The sequence below is a fragment of the Puma concolor genome, chromosome D1 (assembly GCF_028749965.1).
Source record: "Puma concolor isolate L17-30 chromosome D1, mPumCon1.1.hap2, whole genome shotgun sequence".
Classification (NCBI taxonomy): Eukaryota; Metazoa; Chordata; class Mammalia; order Carnivora; family Felidae; genus Puma; species Puma concolor.
In genome coordinates this window covers 52,883,059-52,906,681 of record NC_141676.1, presented here as the reverse complement: position 1 = coordinate 52,906,681, position 23,623 = coordinate 52,883,059, and the positions used below count along the sequence as shown (strand labels likewise).

Sequence of the window (23,623 nt, the reverse complement as noted above, 5' to 3'; positions counted from 1 at the left end):
GCAAGTGTCCCACTTTCTTTTTTTCAAGGAGGAAGGGGAAGGGGGCTTTGGGAATATAATCCTAACTGAGGGATCAGGGTACTGGGGGTGATGGTATGGTGCAGGCACAGGAAGGCACACAGCTTAGCAGGGCAGACAGACTTTATTAGTGATATCAGTACAGCAGAGGTGCCCATGGAACAGTGGGGAGGGGACCCATGCCTGGACCAGTCCCCCTTCTGCCCCTGCCAGACCCTACCAAGATAGGGCCTGGCCTAGACCAGTTCCTCCTGCTCCACCTGAAACATGGGGGTGGAGAGCCTGGGGCTGGCCTTGCTTCTTGCTCCTCTTATCAATCCGATATTGTCATTTCCCTGAAGGGATTAGGTCTCTCTCTCCCCAGCCCCTAGGCAGGGAATCCCAGCTACTAGGGAGGGGCAGCTTTGAGGGGGCCTGAGGCCTAACAATAGCCTCTAGGGCCCCTCCCTGCCCCATACCCTTGAGTTCCCTGGGGCCCAATGCAAGCAGGTGGAGGGAGGACTGAGGACTTCAGGGGGTATGGGCCCCCAGGCGTTTGGGCTTGAGGGAACCCCACAGCGACTGAACGCCCCTGCGGACAGTCCACCCTACACGGCGGGCAACGGACTCTGCAGGGGGTGCCGGGAGGCAGGAGGTGGAGGCCTGGGAGCGTGCATCCAGACACTTCTGGTAGCGGAGCTGCAAAGAGGCAGGTGCGGCAGTCACTCTCCAGCCTGCCCCATGTGGGGTGGGCATCACCACTCCATCACCCTACCCACTTACCATGCAGGCAGCCTGCACAGCCTCTGAGAGGCTGGCAGCATTAGGCTCGCACCAGAACATGTGGCAACAGAAGGAGGCTGGGCCGGCAGCCATGATGAATGCAAATGTGTGGACATCTCTGCCCACAGCCAGGAAGGAGAGGAAACGCACCCGACATTCCCCCAGCACTGCTTCCGTCTGGAGGGAGGGAGCCCAGTTAGAAAGGAACAGCCCAACCCTCTCTTCCACTGAGCACATCCACCTTACTGGCAGCTCTTCCCCCACCACCCCAGGCTCCCCTCCGTGGCTAGGCACAGCCATGCCTTCTCCCATCCCAGTCTTTACCTGCTGATGCAAGATGGTAAGGGTAGCAGGGGCCACGCTGACATGACTTGGGGTCCACTGCTCACGGCTACTAGAGGACAGGACTGACTCCAGGGCCCCATTTATCACATCTACCCCTGGAAGATATGGACACAAACATGATACCACTAGGGGTGGGGAGAGTTTACCCCAGGGCCTTTGCTCCATCCCCATTTCACCAGTTTACAGCCCTGTACAATGCTGCACAGGTATCCTTTCCTTGGTACCCTCTTCCTTGGCTTCAGTAATTTAGCACTTTTCTGGTTTCTTCAATATTGAATCCTAGGCTTGGTTTTCTTCACCTGATTCTGACTCTTCCTTCAGCCTCCTAAATGAGCTGATCCCCCCAAAGCTCTGACCTCCCCACATCTTGGCTCTCAGTGTTCACCCACATTCAGACATTCAATTACGTCACACTACAACTCTCAAACCAGCCCCTAAAGGCCACTCCTCTCCCAAGACCCAAACTTTGGTTTGTTTTGTATCCACTTGAGGTAAGTTGACTTTTGTGTCCCACCATGCTACATCATTATAGTGCACAATTGCATTTACACCTATGACAATCTCCCAATTGGTTCTTTTATTGCCATTTTACAGATAAGGAAACTGATGCTTAAAGTTCCCTTCTTTATATTCCTAGTTTCCTTCCTTTCAGAAGGAATGTCAAATCTTAGTTGGATTCAGTAATTTCTATAATGTGCTCAAAGGAAGTAATGCAAGATTCCTGGTTTTTTAGATCAATCAACTTCCTCTGTAGCACAGTGGTTTCCTCCATCTCAAACTGTTATTCAACACTTCACTCCTGCATCCCACTTTTGCCTGCACTCAGCAGAAAACCATGGCAGGAGAAGCGCATAGCATGGTGCTGCATGGGTGCTGGTCCCTGCACTACTCATGAACAGGCAGTGTGATCTACTGGTCTTTACCTTCGCAGCTAAAAGGTTAGAATAAGCAGTGCCTATGTGGAGGCATGCAGCCCTGTGGGCCACTCCTGGGCCCTCTTGCCCCTCTCAGTGCCTCCGGGCTCCCAAAGGAGCAGACTACATGGACCCTCTTTGGGCAGAGGACAAGGAAGAGGACAAATGTCTTCCTCGAAAGTCCTCCCTCATCTTGGCCTTGCTCATCTTAACCTCTGACTGGATCAAGGCCAAACTCCTCTCCCAAGCATGCAGGTCCTCCAAAAACTGGCCTCATCTGAGCTGTCAAGCCTTATATTTTACTGCTCCCGGAGCTTCAAATGATTTATGTAGCATTTATTAACATCTAGTCCTGGCAAATGCCCTACTAGGCAGATGGAGAATGCAGAGTAAGAGAAGAGGATGCCCTCGAGGGACACAGGCTGCAACTGTGGAGTACCCTTTCCCTCTTGACTGAGAAACTCCCGATACTCATCCTTTGGGGTTCATCCAAGTCCCGCCCAGAAGCCTTCCCTGCTGCAAGGAAGAGAGAGGATGTTGCAGGAACAACTCTTAGCACATCTGGTAACTGCTAGAAAACCTTTCTCCACACTGGGCTGTGACCATCTCAAGAACAGAAGCCAAGTTTAATTCATCCCCATGTCCCCAACCCTAGCACAGGGCTTATATACTGAAGAAATTCCAGATGTACGAGCAAGTCACCCTGAAGGCAACATGGGCAAATGCATCCAAACTGGCATAACCGAGGAACCTAGAAGCCCACAGAACGGTGACGACACAGGCAGTCCTGAGTGGGTCAGATCCGACTGCCAAGGGCTGTGGTGTTTTCGACATTTATACCACTCAATGGAAACTCCTGAAGACCATGAGTGTGGACAAGATATCGAAGTCAAACAGCTTAACAAGCTCATGGGGCTGTGGGGATGGGGCCTGGCCTCAGAGGAGGGGGAGGATCAGCGTGGAGGGGGGGAAAGTAGTGGAGCAAGTGCCCTAGAAAGTCTGCCATATTTGGTAACAACTCAGGAGTGAAACCTACACCCTGAACCCCAGCCCTGCATTCCCAATACCCCTTATCCTACTGTGCATTTTTTTTTCCAGATCAATTGTTGCCTTCCAACATAGTATGTAATTTTGTTATTGCCTCTCTCTCCTGGCTAGAATGTCAGCTACCTGAAGGCAGTAGTCTGTCAGTTTTGTTCATTCATGTATACCAAGAACCTAGAATAGTGTCTGGCACAAATCAGGCATTCAATACTTATTCATTGAATAAATGAATGATTGAGTGACTATTGCAGCTTTAGGAGGGGCCAATGCTAAACTCCTAGAGGTTACAAAGGGAGCATAAGACAAAGCAAGAAGTGAGGTTAGGGACTCAACAGAGCAGACCCATCAAGGTGACAGGCAGCAGAGGAGCGTCAAGGATTGCAGATGCTTGCTTCATCATTATGAGAACCTATGTAAGGTGGCAGAAAGACAAGAGAGTAGGGGTAGTAACCGGAAGAGGCAATGAGGGTTTGAAAGTTGAGGGTGAAAGGCAAAAAGAAACGAAAGCAAAGGTGAAGAGGTCAGCCAAGCTTCCTTCCTGCTCCCTGAACATGATTTTCTCACCTCCAGCTCCATGTCTGTGGCAGTACCATTCAACCTAACTGGAATACCAATTCCCCGCTGCAAATCCGGGCCTTCTTCCAAACCCCACCTCAATCCCCATCCTTTCCAAGAAGGGTTTCTTCATTGGATATAAGATGCTGGTCATTAAAGTCAGCATTGTTTGAGGGGAAGAGCAGAGCATTGAAGATGACCAGGTTTGAGTCCTAGGTCTACCATCTCCTGGCCATGTCATTTGAGGCAAATCTCATTCATTCTTTGATTTATCCATTCACCAAACACTTTTGAGTTCTTCCTAAGTATCTTTTGATGTGACACCTGACCACATCTTGAAGCAGTCTCTTTTTTTCCTCTGGCCTCTCTCCTGCTGCTCTCACTATCCTTGTCAATTTCATCCTCCTGCACTGTCCATTAAATGCTGGAGGACCTAAAAGCTAAGCCTAGCCTCATTTCTCTTTTCACTGTGGGTTGCCTACTTTCGGGGGTCAGTCTTCTCTACACTCATGGCTTTGATAACCTCTATAACCCAATAATGCCACATTTGAATCTGCAACCCAGACCTCTCCTCTGTCAATTCAGCTGCCAACCTGAGTTTGCCACTCAGCTTCCCCAAGGTACATCAAAATTGGCATGTCCAAAACTGAACTCCAATCTCTATACCAAAACTGGCCTCTTCCAAAGTCTGCTACCTTTAGAGAATGACATCACCATCCAGTTAGTTCCCAAAGCCAGGAAGTCAGGAGTCAGCCTGAATGCCTCTGTCCCTTGTCCCACCTTCAGTCAATCACCAAGATATTTGATTTTAATTGTCTAAACATCTCTTGAATCTGCACACTCTTCTTCAGCTCCACCACAGTCCACAATACTCTTCTTACCAGCCATGACTACTCCCAAGACCCTCCCAACTGAGTTCTTCACGCCCACTTCCACCTGCTAAACATCTTTCTCCATGGCATAGCCAAAGCAAGCTTTTACAACATTCTAATCTGATTATGCCAAGTGCCTCCTGAAAACTCTTCTATAGCTCCTTGCTGTTCTTAGGATGAAGATAAATCATTAACATGGCCTATGGGGTCCCACAGTGTCTGACTGCTACCCAGCTCCCAGCGTCATCTGGCACCAATCATCTTCTCTCAATGCCTTTGAAGTACCAAAATGCCTTCCACTATGGGTCCTCCCCTACACTGTTCATTCTGCCTGGAATGATCTTCCCCTGCTTTATTCTCATCTCTATCCCATTTTGCCACATTAGCTCCTATTCATTTTTTGGTCTTAGTTCAAATGTCACTTTCTCAAGAAAGTCTTTTTTGACATTCTAAACAAAATGAAGTTCCTCTGTTACAAGTTTTATAGCACCTTGCTACTTTCTTTCAATGAATGTTCATTTGTAATTACACATTTATTATTAATATGATTATTTGATTAATTCCTTTTTTTTTTTTCTGCTGTAACCTCCATGAAAGCTGTGGCCATTGTTCTCCCAGGACCTAGCACATGGTAGGCTTTATATGTATTTGTTAGCCAAATGAACAAATAAATAACAGGTACTGTGAAAGCACTGGAAATATAAGTGAGAACCAGATTTCTACTCTCAGTCCCCTTATCTACAAAATGGGTATAGCCAAAATCCCAACTTCATAAGATCATCAAAATTTAAATGACAAAGGGGCACCTGGGTGGCTCAGTCGGTTAAGCATCCGACTTAGGCTCAGGTCATGATCTCATAGTTCACGAGTTCAAGCCCCGCAGCAGGCTCTGTGCTGACAGCTCAGAGCCGGAGCTTACTGCAGATTGTGTGTCTCCCTTGCTCTCTGCTTCTCCCCCACTCGCACTCTGTGTGTCTCTCTCTCAAAAAAATAAACATTAAAAAAATAAAAATAAAATTTAAATGACATATATAGAAATACTTCACAAACAATAAAGCATCTCACAATTATGCTCACTGCTTCCTCTCTAGGTGCTCACAGCTCATAGTGCTGTAATACCAAACCCAGCTCCCAGCTGCTACTTGGTGTTTCCAGTCATCTAAGACCTACCTCCCAACCCAATCAAAGTTTTTCCACGGGATGCAAGAGTTGGTCTCCCTTGCCTAGTTCATTGGTTCACACTCCATAAAGGCATGCCAATTGCTGCTATAGGCAGGACACAGAGTGCAGATGGGACAGAGGTACAGGAGGTGTACCTTTAAAGGGCAAGGTGACATCAAGCATGAGGAAGGTCTGATAAAAGAGGTATTGGGAGGCAGAAGGTGGGAGCATTGCTTTGGGATCAGTGTTGGTGGTCCCTAGGTAAAGAACACACATACCAACAGGTTTAGCAACAGGCACGTTCCCCAGGTAATAGACTTGGAACTTTTGTACCAACTCATTCTTGGGTGCTGGGAATTCCACTGTGGAAAAGAAAAGGAGGATCAACTGTGGTGGCAGGTCTTGCTCACCCCCCAGTCCCCACCATGAGGGCATAAGCTGGACATGCACCCAGCCAAGTCCTCACCTCCACCCCTTCCCCATCTGCCTTTAACCAGAGTCCCTTCACTTATTTGCTCCAAAGAATTCAGTCTCCATGTGCCCATTTTTTATCACGTCCATGTAGTAGCACATGCCTTTTCTTGAGTCACCGCACCTTTGCTAACACAGATGAGCTGGATCTGGAAGAGTTGTGTCACTGACCTTGGAAAGGGACGTCCACAAGTTTAGAGTGGTCCAGGGAGAGTCCATTTACCAAGCAGCGGGCATTACGCCGTTCGGCCATGATCTGAGGAAGGGAGAAGCGGAGGGGAGGAGCGAGGGAGAATCCATTAGGGCTTCGTTGCCCTGGAGCCCCCCCACCCCAACTCAGTGACCCCACCCACATCCTTGTAGAGCAAAGGTGGCAGCTAGTCCAAGGAGTGGAGGGGGCCGTGCCTTAGAGCAGATCTCATGCAGGCTGGTGGCGATGTTCTTGGCAGGTGCCTCACAGCGAAACACGTGGCACTTGAGCATCTGGGTCAGTTTATCACGAGCTACGTAGGCAAAGTCCCTGTTGGGGGAGGGGCACCTCAGTGTCTCCCAGTGCCATCCAGTGCGAGGCATCATCCCTACAAACCCACACCCTCCCTGTCCATCGCAGCTCCTCAGGGCTTCCAGCCTCAGGATGCTGTCCTGTGGGTGCTGCCTTCTGGCTGATGGGTAGACAGGCAAGCATGCTGAGGAGGGGAAAATGGGCGAGCACAGCGGGCAGGAAGGGGCAGGGCAGAATAGGGGACCTCAGGTGCTTTGAGGCGTCTGGTCCAGGTGTGGGAGGAGGAACAGGAAGGTAAATTAGGCATAAGTACCTCTCTCTGGGTCCGGCAGCACAAGAGAGGCAAAGAATAAAGTTAGGGAGGAGAGCCCCCACTCTGACTGATGGATGAGTCCCCGCCCTAGGATCCCAGGCCCAGCTCCCACCTTCCACTGTCCCGCCCGACGCCCCACACGCGAATGCTGACAATGGGCTGGGCATGCAGCAGGGCCTGAGTCTGTGGCTCCACCAGCTTTAGTGTCTCGTCCTCCAGCTGTAGCAGTAGGTCCTTTCCCTGTGGGCCCAGAGAGCAAGCACTCAGTGGAGCCCCAGCTGGGGAGGTGCTGATCTCTGCCACCTCCAGCTCAGGGCACCCCCAACCTTGGTGTTGGACCACCCACCGTGCAAGCCTCACTCTAGTAGAGGTCACATCTGTCATCTCTTATGTGACTCCTTTTAACATCCAGTCACTGTTAGAAACCATCTCCCAAGGCCCCAACCTGGGATCACACACCCATGTCACAGGGCTGTCACTTGGGGGGCTGACACCTCCATCACCCCGCCGTTGCTCAGGCAGCCCAGCTCTCCTCTCCCTCACAGCTCCCTTCCCTTCTCCACTGTACCACACCTGCCAGTTCAGCCCTCACCTCCCCCCAGCCCCCAGACATGGGGTCGTGCAGATTGTTTTTGTGGTAGGAAAGCTGACGGATGCAGTTGTTGACTGCCACACTGCTGCGTCCAGGGGCCAGCTCCTCCTCGGTCATCTCCACCCAGCCTAGGGAGCGCACGGCGAAACACTGCCAGACACAGAAGAGGGGGTGGGAGGTAGAGGGTCTGAGCTAGAACTGGAGGACCCCCAACATGGGACACTCTCCTGCTGAGAGCAGAGGAGTTCCTGACTCAGAACATGGCATCTGGGAGGGTATGTTGAGCTCCCCAAACAGGATATGGTTGGTGGGAGGGGTGCTGGTCTCAGAGGAGACCGCTGCTAGTACAAGGAAGCATCTGAGCCAAGCCTGGATGGACCCCCCACCCCACCCCCGCCAAGCCACTGGGCTGGTTGAGTGGCTTGCCTCTCAACACTGACATGCCTCTGGTCCAGACACAGGGGTCTGTGCTAAGACTGGAGGAGCTCCTAACTCAGGACCTGGAAAGCTTACTGAGACCAGAGATACTCCCAGAACATGACATGAGGAGGTCTCCCACACACACAGGAGCTCCAGCCTGAGGAATGGGCATTGGTCTTGAACGAACCTTGATCCCTGGGTTGGCATTCCGTGGAGGCAGCTTCTCCTCCTCTTGGGGTAATGGCTCTGGGCTGGAGGAAGATGGTAACACTTAGTATGGATCACCAAACAGGGAACTGTCCCAAGGCCTCTCCCAGAGAGATCCATCCCCCAGCTAGCCCACTGTGTTATGCCTTCCCACTCACCTGAGGCTCTGAGCTGGGAAGGACAATGTCCCCTCCTCAGGGTCCTTCAGCCCCAAATCCATCGGGGCCTCCTCACTGGGTTCATCCTTGGGAAGGGGTGAGAGGAGTCAGGACCAAAATGATGCCCCCTCTCCAGTTCCCCCATTATAAAGCAGGTCCCCTCACCTTCCAAAATTCTCCATCCTCAAAGCCTTCTCCATGGGCAAAGCCTGTCCAAGTGAGCTAGGAAGAGGGATGGGAGCAATGAATGGGTGGCTCATCTTGCCCCAGCAGCACCACCACTCCATCCCTGGACAAAAAACCTGTGAGCTCACCTGAGACTCCTCTTGGGGGCTGTTCCCCTGTGAAGGAGAGGCCCGGCCCGGGGGCTCCCACTGGGTGGTCCCTGTTGGGATGTGCCAGTAGTAGGTCCCTGAGGTATCCTGGACCCTCATCCATCCAGCCGGCAGGTCGGAATCCGTCTCGAAGGCGTTGGGGTTCCAGAAGGAATCTGCCGGGTGGGGGGTTGCTGATGAGGGTGTGCCCACCCAACAAGCAGTGGGTACTTATGCCCAGTCCCCTCACTGACACTCCACTGTACAGAGGGAGGGATGGGGGGAGGGCTCCAGCACAAGGTTCCTGCTTCCTCCTAGAGCCTGCAGTCTGGAATAACAACATGGGGGACCACCCGCAGGGGACATGACTCAGGTCTCCCCCTGGACCCTGCGCCTAGCTAATGTGGCTACATAGAGGGAAGGAGGAAGGCAGAGAGAAGGAGGGAGGTTGGGTGACCCCAACTGACCTCCTATCATACATACCCATATCTCAGGTGCACACACATATCAGCTCCTGCACACACATGTGCACTCAGGCACACAACACATACAAGCCCTACTACACACCTGTGCAGCCACAGAAACACAGAAACACAAGGGTGTGCACACATAGAAAATGCCAATATAGACGGCACGTATCAAAGTCAGGGGCACCCACATGTGCAAGGGCAAAAACATACATACACACACCAACTCCAGCCATACACTAATGCCGACACCATACACAGAGGTGTGCACACACACAGTTATATATATCAGCTCCCACCACATGTGCGCAGAGACCACACCCACAACAACCCCCAACATGTGTGGGTACCACACAAATAGTGAGTGCACACTCAACCTCTGCCACATGTGTGCAGATACCACAGACACTCACACCCAGACCCTTTACCACACACAGACGCAGGCAAATATTTCATGCACATGCACACATACCTGTGACATACACTCTTCGTCCCCTAGCAGAGCCACACCACTCCAGCTCTGTGGCCCAGCTTATGCCTCCTCTGCCTCTCCTCCCACCCAGCCCCACCCCACATCATGCCCAGACCCATGCCACCCCTCACCTGGACTACTGTCCTGCAGGATGATGGCCAGGAAAAAGTCCTGGGAGAACATGGCGCTGGTTCCCAGCCCCTCCTGCCTCCACCCTCCCTCCTCACAGCCCCTCCAGCCCAGCCAGCTGGGCTCACAGCCTGGTGCTGGGCTGCAGAGAAAAGCTCATCCCACCCCCTTCTCACCAGGGCAGAGCGCCTGCCAGGCAAGATCCTCCCCCGCCTGGCGCTCACCAAGGAGGGGCCAGGACCACCATGGGAGGGGACCTCCTTGGGGTGGGGATGGAGGGTCCTCATAAGACCCCAGCCCATCCTGCTTACATCTCTTCTTTCTAATCCTGGCTCCCCTCCCCCAATCCTGAATCTCCATCCCACCCCGCAGCAGCAGCAGCAGTCACCACAGCACCACAGTTAAACCTAGTCTTGGGGACACCAGGAAGCTCAACCCCTCGGGAATACCCCAGCCACCTGGGGCCCTGCAAAGCCTGTAGCTCTCAGAACAAAAAGGGTGTGGCTTCAGGGCTCCCAGAGCTCCCTCCCGGGCCCAGAACCTGCCCGGCAGTTTGAGGCCAAAAGTGGGCCTTAAGGGCTGGGCCCTAGCAAGCTTGAGGTTGGGCTTGGGGCTTCCCATCACAGCCCCCCTCACCTGCCAGGGCCCAGCTAGGCTGCAGCGTCTCCTCGGCAACCGCAGCACCAGGATGGCTGGGAGCGCCCAGACTGCTGACGTGCTTCCCGTTACCAAGGAAACCAGGAATCCTGACTGGTCCAAGAGGCAGCAATGAGGATACAGGCAGTCCCCAGACCCAGGCTGCTGGGCAACCGGGCACAGAGAGACTGGGAGCAGGCGCGGATACCCAAGGTGGATGCACACCTAATGTGAGAGTCATTTATTTGAGCAAGATATCTCACCACCCTCAGCTTCCAAGTGAGGTGGGTTCACAGAGGAGGGGCTCTTCTTGCCTGTCCAGCCTTCTAGGTAGCCATTACCACCTCTTCTCCCTCCACCCTCCCTTCTCCTGAGGCCCCAGGGAATTAGAATGCCTGCTCTTCCCCAGGAGCCCTCCATCATCTTCAGGGTTCTCCTATCAAACCTTTCAGGAACACCAACACCCAGGGCAACCATACCTTACACAGCCACACCCTTCTTCATGAAGGGTCATACACCTTTTGAATCTGGAGACCAATTCACCATCTTCTGACTGAGTCACACATACCAATCCATCTGCCATCCCTGGTAGCCTGTACCTTCCTGCTTCAAAGAGCTTCATCCTTCCGATCTGTCCTGGAGGGGCCGCTCTCCCCTCTTTGACCATCTGGGAGGCCCTTCTGGAGCCTGGCACATCTCCCTCCAAGCACAGCCCCACTCAGGCCTTTGCTGCCACATGCACACATTTTTTTCAGGAATCTTCACTCCTGCATCGACTCATTCAGGCACTCACGCACAAATTCAAAGGTTTGTGTTCGTTCATTCATTCATCCATGTACACCTTCATGGTGAAACCAGGAGTGGCCGTTTACTCAGAAGTCAATGAATCGCATAATGTTCTCTCCTCTTCTCCACTCCCATGTCACTACAGTAGTCCAAGCTACTACCTGGAATTCTTACCCAGATCACTGCAACAGCCTCACAGGTGGGCTCCCTCCTCCAACCTCATCTCCACCAATCTGGGCTGCACACTACAACCCAAAATTGATTGTTCCAAAATGCTAAACTACTCTCCACTTTAATATTCCTAATTGTTTTCTCTTGCCCTCAGGATAGAACTTAAACTTCTAGGGTTTGGGTGCTGTTATGAGCCCCTAGCCTCTGCCCCTCAGCCTTATCTCTGATCACCCCCGCTCCCTCCTTGTCTCTCTCTCTCCCTGCTTGGCAAGCCCCTCATCCTTTCCAAGTCCAGCCTCCCTCCCTCAATCTTCACCTGGCTATGACCCACTCCTCCTTCAGGCATCCATGTAAAGGTCACTTCTCAAAACTGACCCACCCCTTTCCCCCCACCATGCACATAGGCAGGGCTGAGTGCCCCTCCTGCATCTCTCCCATCCCAGTGCTCACCATGCTGATCAGAACTGCCTGTTTATCTTTGTCTCCCCCACTAGACTGTGAGTACCATAAGGGCAGGTCCCTTGTAGAATGCATTCTCAACATCTAGGACAAGGCCTGGTGCCGAGTATGAACCCAACACAGGCAATAAAGTTCTTTTGCTCATTCATTTACCATTCATTCATTCATTTATTCATGCACTTATGCATTCAATCAACAACTTTGTGGAGATCCTAAGATGGGAAGGAGAAAATAGTTTTGTTCAATTCTACTCCATTCCTTCAGGAGTCCAGACTTCCTCTGTGGCCTTCATGGTCATAGTACCACAATTACAAAAGAGTAAGCAGTGACTCAGCCCCTTCTTTAGGCTGGCCCCACACCACTCACTACTTTGAACTTCCACAGTCTCCACCAGAGCTTGATCCTTGACCATTCTCTCTCACTGAGGTTGATGCCCGTGTCCAGCATACCCTTCCCACTCCTTCAGCAGTTCTATCCTCCTTCTCCCAGAAGACTCACAAGGGCAGCTACTGCAGTGACCATCCTAGCAGCCCCTGAGCAATCAGGCCTCTGACTCATACCCACCGCTAGGGCAGGGGCTGCAAACCAGCAGCCTATAGACCGATACAAGACTCAGATTTGGTGGGGCCTGCATGGTGCTTTTAAAAAAAAAGAATTGGGGGGGGGGCCACCTGGGTGGCTCAGTCGGTTAAGTATCTGACTTCAGCTCAGGTCATGATCTCACAGCTCAGGAGTTTGAGCCCCACGTCAGGATCTGTGCTGACAGCTCAGAGCCTGGAGCCTGCTTCAGATTCTGTGTCTCCCTCTCTCTCTCTGCCTCTTCCCTGCTCACACTCTCTCTCTCTCAAAAATAAATAAACATTAAAATAAAAATTAAAAAAAAAAAGAAACTGGAATATTTCACATCAATGTCCAGTTTTCCATTTACCTAGAAAAGTTGCATGAACTGGCTCCACTGCAACTACATTTCCCCCCACCAACCCTATAAAAAAGCTAGAGTGGAGTAGCAGCTGCTCCCTTTAAAGGGGATCCAAGCAATGACCATCGAAGGCCACTAACATCACAAAAAGAGAGGCAATCAGACTTTGTCTTTGATAGAAGTACTCAATACCACCTATGAAATGTTCTTGCAAAAGCAAAACACAAAAAACCTCTCAAATCTGAGTCTGATCAAGGCTCTGGAACTCACTCCCAAATCTACAGGAAATCTAGGGGAAGAGAAACCTGTTCAACACTGCCACAGCGAGAGCGTCTGCAAATCCAGACCATGGAAAATCCAGGACAAAAAACACAGTGTCTCCAATTTAAAATGACAGCAACAACAACAACAACAACAACAACCTGCAAGCAAAAATAGAGGACAGACAGAGGAATGAAACAACAATATACAGATCCAAAAGAAAATTTAAGATACACATCCACCGCTGAAAGGTCTGGGACTCTTTGGTTATTGATTCAAACAATCAAAACTTTTTTAAATAGCTGAGTTGGGGGTCATAATTAAACAACTGGGAAATTATAAACATTAACTGGATATTTGATAATATTAAGGAATTATTGTTAAAATTTTGTGTTCATGACAATAATGTTGTAGATCTTTTTAAGAGTTTTGTTTTTTGGAAATGCATGGGTAAACACTTTTGGGCTTGAGTGTTTGCTTCAAAATAACCTAGGCTAGGGCCCAGGAGGAGGTGGGGGTATAGATGCACCAAGATTAGTCATGTGTTGATAATTGTTGAAACTGGGTCATGGGTAAATTGGGCTCATTATTCTATTCTCTCGACTTCTGTAGATGTTTGAAAACGTCTGTAACAAGTTTTTTGAAAGGGGATGGTGTACTGCCCTTTGCTCACCTCCATGAACTGCATGTCCCCCTGCAAAGGCTCTACCATTTGGGGCCTGGTATGGTGCCTGCTGCCAGGCACACACAAGAGTCTTTCCTGATCTTTACTTACACCCCAGCCCACAGAAGTCCAGGATAGTAGCTACAGCCCGTTATCTCTGTCCTTTGTTCCTCAGCCCTGTGTGCATCTCTATGTGACATGAGCAAATATGGAGACTCAATTTATTTAAATAGAACACATTTAATGATCAATCTTTGGAGTCCTAATATCTATTTTCTCCCCCCACCCACCCTACAAAGAAGAATATGTTTATTCTTCCTTTACTTCCTAACTTTTAGTCAATATTCCATTCCTGATACAAAGGATACAAAATGGTACCCTTGCAATGCCCAGAGGGGTCTCTGCACATAATCCCCAACCTCAGTCTTTCCAAATAGACCTCTGTGGGGAGGTGCTGCTGCTGCCTCCAGACCCGGCCTGTTAAAACCTGTTTCAAGCGCACCTGGTTCATCGTGCTGTGTGCATCAGTGGCAGGGTATGCAGGGCCAAGAGCTCAGGTCTAGACTCGGTTCTACAGTGATCCCAGACTGTCTGTGACTTTAGGAAAGCTACTTAACCTCTCCAGGCCTCCTTTTTTTGTCATCTGTAGTACAGGCATCATAACACTCTCTACCTCACAACATTACTGTGAAGATTAAATATGATAATGCTGAGCACAGGGCAGTACCTGGTAAGTACTCCATAAACACACCTAGTTTACCATCCATCAGGGTTTGCATGACGGGAGGATCTATCAACTTGTGCAAGCACTCTGAATGCAGGAATGGTTTCATTCAGGAAAACCTGGCTGGATATGGTCTGCTGAGGACTGAGGACATGTGCTCTGTGATTCATGCCCAGGCTGGCCCTGGCCTCTATTGCCCTCCCATATTCCCCAAGTTAAGCTCCATTAAGGTACCTGTGTCCTCCGGGGAGCCATAGGAGGGGCTGCCCTGGGATAAGGTAGCCCAGCTTGAGTCCTCATCACTGGCTGCACTGTTCCGCATGCCAAACAGGAGGCTGGCACTCTTGCTGTGCTCTCGGGGACCGTCGGCAAGGGCCTGGGGTCTGGGGGGCATCTCCGCACTCTCCGGGGGCTCGGGCAGCCCTTGGGGAGAAGACAAGTCCTCCTCCTCCTCCTCCTCATCCTCTTCCTCATCATCCTCCTCGGCCTCCCCTGCTGCCTTCTCCTCTCCTTCATCTGGCCCCTGCTCTTGGGTGCTGATGATCAGACCAGATCCTCGGAGCCCTCTGTTGGCTGCATTGTGGGCGGAGAGCTCCAGCTCTGAGTACAGGTGCATCAGGCCTTTGGGGCCCAAGGGTGCCATCTCAGGCTCCTGACTGGCCTCCTCTGCCAGGGTCAAGGTCACGTTGCGGTTCTGGTCACGATGGGCCGTGGCAGCCCGCCGGAGCTGGTTCTGGCCCTCTTTTAGCCACTTGGCATTGGCAGGGCCTGGCTCAGGCCCACCACCCTCCCCCATGGCACTGCGCAGGTCCTTGGGTCCCACAGCCGCGGCCTGCAACTTGGAGTTGAGCAGCTGGTTGTGGGCAGCGTGCAGGGGCAGGGGTAGGCTCAGGGCGGGGCCTCCGTGGCTGTTGGCATTAATGGCCGACTGGCTCAGTGACGATGGAACAGACATGGCCTTGGCAGATCCTGCGGGGTGGGGAGAGGAGACCATGTTCAGCCTCCAGGTCTGGATAGCAGCACCCTTGCTTCTGCCCGGGGCTGTGCTCTGCACCTCCTCATCTCCCTTACACACAACAGGCCAGCACCCACCACTCCATGTCCTGTGAGCTATTTTCCCATGACAACAACTAGGCCCAACTGCTGTCCCCCTTCACCATCACCTGCTCAACCCTATCTATCTCCACCAAAGGCTGGGGCCAGGCCCCACAGTCCACTCCGGCCCCAAATCCCCAGCCCTGAGCTTTCTGGGACAGTACAGCCAGACCCTGCTCTGCCCTCGCTCCCAACACCAGAGCCTCCACACAATGGCTCTCTGTGCATCCCCACCCCCAGCTTATCCGACCGGTGCTTACTGTGCCAGGGACCCAGCTGGCGTGGGACTGGCTCATGTGTTCTGGACACTGGACACTAACTGCTCCCTTCCTCCTGCCACGTTGCTATCCACAGCCCCCTACTGTGAGCTCCCCAGGCTGTGTTCCCATTGTTGTTAAATCACTGGGCTCAACCAGCCCTGAAACCCACCCCTACTAGGGGCTGTAAGAATAGGAGAGAATGAGCTGCAGAGCCATCCCTCAAGGGCATGGACCTAGGAAGGAAGGTCACAGAGGAAGGACCTTCAGTTCCAATCCATGGCTCCTTTGGCCAGTTGAAGCTACATTTTGATGACTGTTTCTATAAAGTGTCTCACCATGGGCATTACTCCATCTGCCAGCTCCTATAATGCCCCATGCCTGGATCATTGCAGGGGCTTTTGACCTATACTCTTCAGCCCTTCAGGTCTTGATCCAACTGTCACCTTCTCAGTGGCACTTTCCCTGATACCCTTTTAAAACTGAATCCCGCCACCAATCCCTCTCTCAGCTACACCCAAGCCTTCCCTGGTGCCTAGACTGTCAAGCTATTAATCAACATTATTATTATTATCTGTTTTATGATTGTCTCCTCATGACTATAATTTCAGTTCCATGGTGGAGGATTTTGTCTTTTTTTTTTTTTCAGAGCTTAACACACTCTTGGCACAGAATAAGAATTCAATAAATATTTGTTGAATGAATGTATAACTCCACCCTCCCATCTCCTAAAGGCCCCATTTTATCATCTCCTCTCCCAGTTTCAGAAAGCACACTTTGGCCATGTTACTGTGTCTCAACAGTGCCCCAACTAAACCCCATCTGCCCTTCAGGTGAGGGGATCTCCTGTTCCACAGTGACAGCACCCACTTCCTATCCCCTTGGACCCCATCTCCTTACAAGCCCTTTGTGGACCACCTTCTCTGCCTACCTATCCTTCCAGCCACATAGCCCAACAATCCCACCATCAAGGCCACACCCTCCCCTCCGCATCTCCCTGACCTTCTATTGCTCTGCTGCTCTCCTTCACTGACCCCCCCACTATAAAGCACTTACTCCCTGGAGCCTCCCTGCCACCACCTCACAGGTCATTCTCCCTGACCAACTACTACCCAATTCTCTCTCATCCTGGCCCTCTTAGCTCCTACTGTGTCACCCTTCCCCCTCCCTGATACCCTCTCTTGGAGTCCTCTCTTCCTACTTGACCCTTCCCCCCAGCACAGCTCTCCCTCACTTTCTGCCCCTCAACACACACCTCTCTCTCTGACTCCTACTGTATGGCTCTTTCTCCCTGATTTCTCACCTGAGAGTTCTCTCTCCCCCTGGCCCCACTGGGGAGTTCTTTCCCCCAGAACCTCTGGCCCCGGGTCTCTCTGCACCTCAGTGCAGCTCTGAGCCCTGAGCCAAGGCTGCTGGTGAGGTGCTTTTGGCTGCCTGAGCAACATTCTGCTGTCTCTCAGGCGCAGTGCGCGGTCCTGAGGCAGGAGCCATAGTCCACCCTTCCATCCTGCCCAGCTCCTCTGCCCCTAGGACAATGCTGTGTATATGTCTGTGGCATAGATGAAAACATGTTGTCTGTGTATCTGCCTCACATGTAACTGCTGGCTGCTTGGTGTGGCTCCACTTGGGCAATAAGCAAACTCACGGTCACTGGTATAAATGAGAAAAATAAATGGCTCTGCCGCTACCTAGAACCACAGTAATCTTCCAAAAATGGAAACCAGATTGTGTCACTCCTCAGTTGGAAAACTTAGATGGCTCACTGCTGCCTTCAGGATAAAGTCTGTGCTCATTAGCAGGACACCAAGAGCCTACCTGAGCCAATCCCTATGACCTCTCAGACCTCCTCCCCCTTTCCTCCTTCTTTCACACCTTACACTCCACCCTCACAAAGTATGGCAGATTCCGGAATTGGTCGTACCCTCACAACTCTGGCTCTTTGTTTATAGTGCTCCCTCAGCATGAAATCCTACATCCCCATGTGAGAATCTCTGCTCATGTTTCAAAAGTTGGCTCAGCAGTCAAGGCCCCTAAGCAGTGAGCCTTTCTGGTTCAGTCCTCTCTCCTCATGCTCAGGAGACTGTTCCCTCCTCTGTCTCACGACACCCAGTGCCCCAGTGAAGTCTTATTCAACTTCCCATTACCAAGGAGTGTGTGCTGTGCGTCTATGACAGAGTGGGCCCTTGGTGTGGATGGAAGGGAAAGATGGAGGAGACAGATATGGGAAGAAAGGAATTAGGAGGCTCAGAACTAGTGGCAACAGACATTGAGACAGGTTTGTGTGGTCCTGTGGGCTGGGGATGGGCAATAGGAGTGTTAGGTAAGGTGCTGGAGAATGATGAAGGCAGGAATCCCAGAGCAGCAAGGACCGAGATCTAGGGAAAAAGGGAGGGATGGAGTTAGCATAAACCAACATCCTGGCTTGAGTCTGTTCAATAGTCGGATCTCCATGAGTTCCAGGATGTAGAAGACCCCATGACTCTGGCAAACTCAGAGGATGATGGAGATGATGAGCCCTTCTCTGAAGCAGCAGTATATGGCTCCAGGTTTCTAAGAGGTCAGGATGGGACCAATCTCCTTAGCACTTGGAGGTGTGATCTGGGATGGGCACATATACTGTGAAGCTGAGACGGTGAAGAGCCAGCTCGACTCCAGGGCATCCCTGTCCCTCCGGTCACCAGGGCAGAAAGTACTGGGGGAGAAATGAGGCAGCTCTGTTGCCAACAAATACTGAAGCCTGAGCACCTGGTTCAAGACACTGTGTGGTACCATCACCTAACTTTTTGAGGTCAAAGGATGACTAGTATCTTTAAGAAGGGGCACATGCCAGCTTCTCCCTTCTCCTTGGGAGTCCCTGATCCCTCTCAAAGGATGGAAAGATCCACATGGATTCTGGCTCAAGGCAAGGAGCTAAAAGAGTGGCCACTAAGCCTGAAGGAGCTGATATCAGACCACAGGGGTAGGGGTGAGTCCTATTCAAAGTCAAGAGTCCTCTAGCCTGCCAGCTTACTATTTGTGAGGCACTGTAGTAGTCATGGGGAAGAGTGATGAATTATAAAGAAATGGTTTCTCCCCAGTGATGTACACAATCTAGCAGTGTAGTGCCAGTGTCTAGAACAGTCCCTGGCACCAATAAGCATTCCCTATTTGTTGAATAAATGATGGCGTATTGTGATGGGGGAGGAACAGGACACTACAGGAGTGTGAGGCTTATTCCAGTCTAGACATCGGCAAAGACCAACTTGGTGAAGGGACTTTTTTTTTTTTTTAAGTAAACTTCACACCCAGCATGGAACCCAATGCAGGGCTTGAACTCGACCCTGAAATCAAGACCTGAGCTGAGATCAAGAGTCAAATGCTTAACTGACTTAGCCACCCAGGCGCCCCAAGGAAGGGACCTTTAAGTTGAGACAAAAACACAACTCTCCTTGGACCACCCCCTGTACCACCCCTCCCTGCCAGCGGAAGACCTCCCACTCCTCCTTCACAGAGGAAATGGAAGCCAGCAGTTGGAGAATGTCCAGAAACACAAATTTGCTGACTTCAGCACCTACCCCTTTCTCCTTCTTCCTAAGACCAACTGCTTCATCTGTTACTTGGCTCCTTCCTTTCATGCCTTTCCAGGAATTTTCTACCACTGTTTATCCATTTTTTCTTCTATATAATCAACCTCTCCTTCTCAATGGGATCCACTATCTCCCAACTTAAAAACAGAATGTTTCTTGACAGATGCTCCTCCAGCACCACTAGCTGCTCTCTCTCCCCAGCTTAAGCAAACTTCTTGAAAGAGCTGTCTTTACTCACTGTTGCCATTTCCTCACCTTACACTCACTGCTCAGCCGTCTCCAACCCTGCCTGCATTCCCAGCACACCTCGGTAACACCTGCCAAGGTCAACAGGACCCTGTGTCATCTAATCCAACCCACACAACCTCTTGGTTGTACTCTCAACACCACTCAACACCCTGCCCCTCATCCAACCTTCATCCATGGCTCTCCTCCATGGCTTCCCCACACTACATCTCCTGGTTTTCTTCCTACACTCTAGTTCCTGTCCTGTGGCTCCTTAGCCCCCTATGCTGGCTCATCTTCCTTTACCAACTGTCACACACTAGGGTTTCTCATGGCTTGTTCTTATGCCCTTTATTCTTTCTCACCAAATATTCAATGTATTTATTCATGCCCATAGCTTCAGATGCCACCTATACACTGCTCATTTCCAAATTTACATCTCCATTTCAGACCCTTCATCTGAGCTCCACAACATGTACATTCAACTTCCTACTCAACATCTCCATCTGATGTCTCAAAGGCCTCTCAGACAAACATGCCTGCTTAAGCTTCTCTCTCCCACACCTTAACTAGTCTTCCTTTAGGATCCTGGCTCATGGAGTGATATAACCACCCTTCCGGTTGTGCAGCAGGGGTACCATCCTTGACACTAACTTCTCCCTCACTCCCCACATTCCATCCATCCCCAGATACTGATAATTTTCTCTCTGAGGAAAATTTCTGGATTTCATCTACTCTCCACATCCACTACCATCACAATCTGTACCAAGGACAAAGACCTTAAGATCATAATTATTAACAAGACCTAAATTGTCCTGCTCAGTGTGGCCTCTGCCTTCCTCTCCAGTATCAGCACTCTGCTCTCCAGCCTCACTGGCCTTCTTTTGATTCCTCGAAGACATGATGCTCTCTCCTTTCACAAGGTGTTTGCATGTGATTTTTCCTTGCTGCCTGGAACCTCCTTCTGCTAACCCTCACTCAGCCTAACTAACTGATATTCATCCTTTACATCTTAGTTCAAATGTCATGTTCTCAGAGAAGCCTTCCTTGGCCCTCTCTCTATCTCCCAGACCAGTTTAGCTTGTGCTTTTATGTATTCTCAAGGCACCATCCACCTTTCCTTCACAGTATTTATTACACTTGTGATTTTACTCTTCTCTGATTCCCTCCTGGATTATCAGCTCTGTGGGGACAAGATCCCAGTCTATTTTGCTCATAATTATATCTTCAGTGCCTAACACAGTACCAGATATATAAAAAGTGCTCAAAGTATATTTGTTGAATGAATAACTGATCAGATAGATGCCATTTTAAAGGATCACACTGTGTTCAGAGTATTTAAGGGGAGGTAGGCAAGAGGGTATGCTATTAGAGCAATGAAGGGAAAAAAAGAGTTTTGGCCTAGATTAAATTCAGTATCAGTGAGAACAGAGTGAAATGAATGGAAAATATCTGAAAATTAGGTAGTGGATGTGACAGAATTTGGTGACATTAGATACAGAGGGTGAGGGATACAGAGGGTGAGAGAGGTTAATCTAGAATGTTGCCCAGTATTCCAGCTTGGATAACTGACTGGAAGGTAGCCATTTCTGAAAGCTGAAGGGAGAACAGGTTTGGAGGAAGGGTAGAGAGGGAACACAGGGAAGATAATTCAGCTTCGGATCTGTAGGTCTGGAATTTCTGTTGAACTTCAATGAGGATGTCATGATGGCAGCTGGATCTGGAGTTCAGAAAAGAGGTCTGGGCCAGATATAAACATCTGAGAATCATCAGAATATACATATGAAATTTGAAGGCTTGGTAGTGAATAAAATACCCAAGGAGAAAGTACATAATGAGAGAAGATAGCTCAGGACAGAACTAAAAGCTTTACCAACATCTAAAGCGGGAGGGGGGGGGGGGGGGTTGGAGGTAACAAATGAGACCACGAAGGAGCAGACAATGCTGGACAAGAGAAAAATGCTTCCAGGACAGTTACCACACACCACTGAATACTACTGAAAGGTAAAGGGGGATAACAGAAAAGTGTCCTTCGGAGTTGGCCACCTGGAGGCCTCCGGTGACCTTGGATCCAGCAGTTTCAGTGGGTGTCCGCGACAGAGACCAAATGAAGAGGTTTTAAGAATGAATGGAAGTGAGGAAATGAAGACAGCAAGTGTAGGCAAGGTTTCGGCTTTGAAAGAGTAGAGAGAGCTGGGACTAGTCTCGAGGGGCTGGGAATGCAAGAAATGCACAGGCAGTTGCAAAATACGTTCCGAATAACCTCCGAATTGGCGGTGGGAAAGCTGCCCTGGACGAGAGCTTCAGCGAGTGCTAGGCCTCCTCGCCGAGCTGGGGACACAGCCGGCCGGCCCCAAGGCACACCCCTTAGTCGCCGAGGGCAACAGAATGCGGCTTGACAGATTCCAGGCCTGGGACCCTGGAGAAATCCGCCAGGGTTCTGTCCACCTCACCCCACGTCCCATTCCCAGCCCTTGACCTCCCCTCCCCCAACCCCCATCCCCCACCTGCTCTCGTTTCGGGTCCCCCATACTCGCCCCTCTCCAGCCCGGAGGGGCACCAGGTAAAGGTCGGGGAGGGGGCATTGTAGGACCGAGGTGGAGCCTACAAGGGGGAGAAAGGGGGATGGTTGGAAGGTGCGCGGCGGGAGGACCGCCCGCAAGGATGGGGCCTGGCCGGGGGAGACCCAGGCCGCGTGGGGAAGGGGCTGCGGGGTCCGCCGGCCGCTGGGGAGGTCGGGATCCGGCCTCCGGGGCTGGGACCGGGCAGGGGCAGCTCCTACCTGCGCGGGGAGGCCCCAGGCCCAGGTGGCGGAGGTGGCTCAGGCTGCGGGGCTCCGGCTCCGCGGCGGCTTCTCCATCACAACATCCCCCGCCCTGGAGCGCGCGGGCCGCGGGGCCGCGCCCCGAGCGGCGGAGGCGCGCGCGGGGCTGGGGGGGTGGGTTGGACGGAGGGGCGCCATCTTGGGCCGCGCGCGGCAACGGGCGCGCGAGCCCGTCGCGGGCGACACTTGCCGCAGCTTAGCCGAGGGCCGCACCCTGCGGGACGCTCGGATCTCAGGGCGCCCCGCGGCCCAGCCGCCCTGGTCAGCCGCCAGCCCTGCGCCCGGGTCCCCGGGTCCCAGAGCTCTGCCCCTGCCTCCACAGACCCCTGTCTAGCCCGGCACCGCCCTCTGTGGCGAGGCGCCGGACTCACCGAGCGCGCCCCGCAGGCCCCAGGGCCCGCACTCCCGCGCGCGCCGCACCGACGAGGCGGGAGCGGGAGCGGCTGTGGCGGTGGCCGGGCCGCGGCGGCGCGGGGAGGGGCCCCGAGGAGACAGCCTGCTCCACTCTTGCGGCAACAGTCCCTGACGTCCTGGTGGAGAGGCAATGAGGACACAGGGTTGGTAACAATAATAATAATAATAGATCGTATTTATTGATCGCTTACACTGTGCCAGGCTCTGTGTTTAAACCTTTTACAGGCATGCATCCTCACACCAGCCCTGTGAGGTCGCCACTATTATCCTTATTTTTCAGAGACAGATGCTGAGATTAAGAAAGGTAAAGCGACTTGCCTGCAGTCACAAGTAAGTGGTGAAATCAGACTGAAACCCAGATGTCTCTTAACACTCTACTCCTGCTGCTGAAGGTAAAGCTGCGACACCCAAGGGCTTTAGAATGTCTGGAATAAATCACTCCCTGGTAGAAATTCATGAGAGGGAAGGAAAAAGGGAGAATGTGGGTGAAAAGAGGGAAGGAAGGTACGGAGGGGCTCCATGCTGCACAGACTACTCATTGGATGGTGGGATAGTTCTCAGCGGCCAGGAGGCCATCAAGGATATGAGGGGGAATGTTACCATCCAGAAATCTTCGCCTGGTTCATTCTTCTAAGGCAGAGGTTTCAATTTATTGGAAATGCTAACCATTGAACAACTGACTGGAGAAGCCCTCAAGGTACTTCAAACTAAAGATGTCCAAATCTAAATTCATTACCTCATCCTTTTATTGGCCTTCTAAGAAGTTTCACTGTGGTGAAAAAGAACTCTCCCAACACACGCATACACAGACACACACATACACAGTAGCCTGGATACAGTTCTGCTTCGCCCTTGCCAGTGAATGGCACCACCATCTACTTGATTGTCCAAGCCAGAAGCCTCAAG

At 51.5% G+C, this 23,623-nt stretch overlaps 1 protein-coding gene and 1 pseudogene across 7 annotated transcripts; one reads left to right on the top strand and one right to left on the bottom strand.

Moving 5' to 3' along the window:
• Window positions 1-123: 123 nt before the first annotated feature.
• On the bottom strand, window positions 124-22,696 carry APBB1 (amyloid beta precursor protein binding family B member 1). Of its 7 annotated transcripts, XM_086678100.1 has the most exons (15): window positions 22,262-22,393; window positions 14,571-15,305; window positions 10,353-10,466; window positions 8,649-8,824; window positions 8,500-8,556; window positions 8,335-8,420; window positions 8,157-8,220; window positions 7,550-7,699; window positions 7,070-7,197; window positions 6,548-6,662; window positions 6,314-6,398; window positions 5,950-6,033; window positions 1,105-1,220; window positions 781-957; window positions 124-696 (listed from the first exon to the last, which is right to left on the bottom strand). In XM_086678100.1, exons 2-15 carry the CDS (start codon window positions 15,289-15,291, stop codon window positions 529-531), a joined length of 2,241 nt encoding a protein of 746 aa, XP_086534226.1. In that variant the 5' UTR covers window positions 15,292-15,305; window positions 22,262-22,393; the 3' UTR covers window positions 124-528. The 7 variants fall into 7 exon arrangements, with proteins under 7 accessions (XP_086534226.1, XP_086534224.1, XP_086534230.1 ...); XM_086678098.1 differs by lacking the exon at window positions 22,262-22,393 and adding an exon at window positions 22,675-22,696 and having other exon boundaries at window positions 781-1,220; XM_086678104.1 differs by lacking the exons at window positions 10,353-10,466; window positions 22,262-22,393 and adding an exon at window positions 22,675-22,693.
• On the top strand, window positions 18,164-22,637 carry LOC147576690 (uncharacterized; annotated as a pseudogene).
• Window positions 22,697-23,623: the final 927 nt, after the last annotated feature.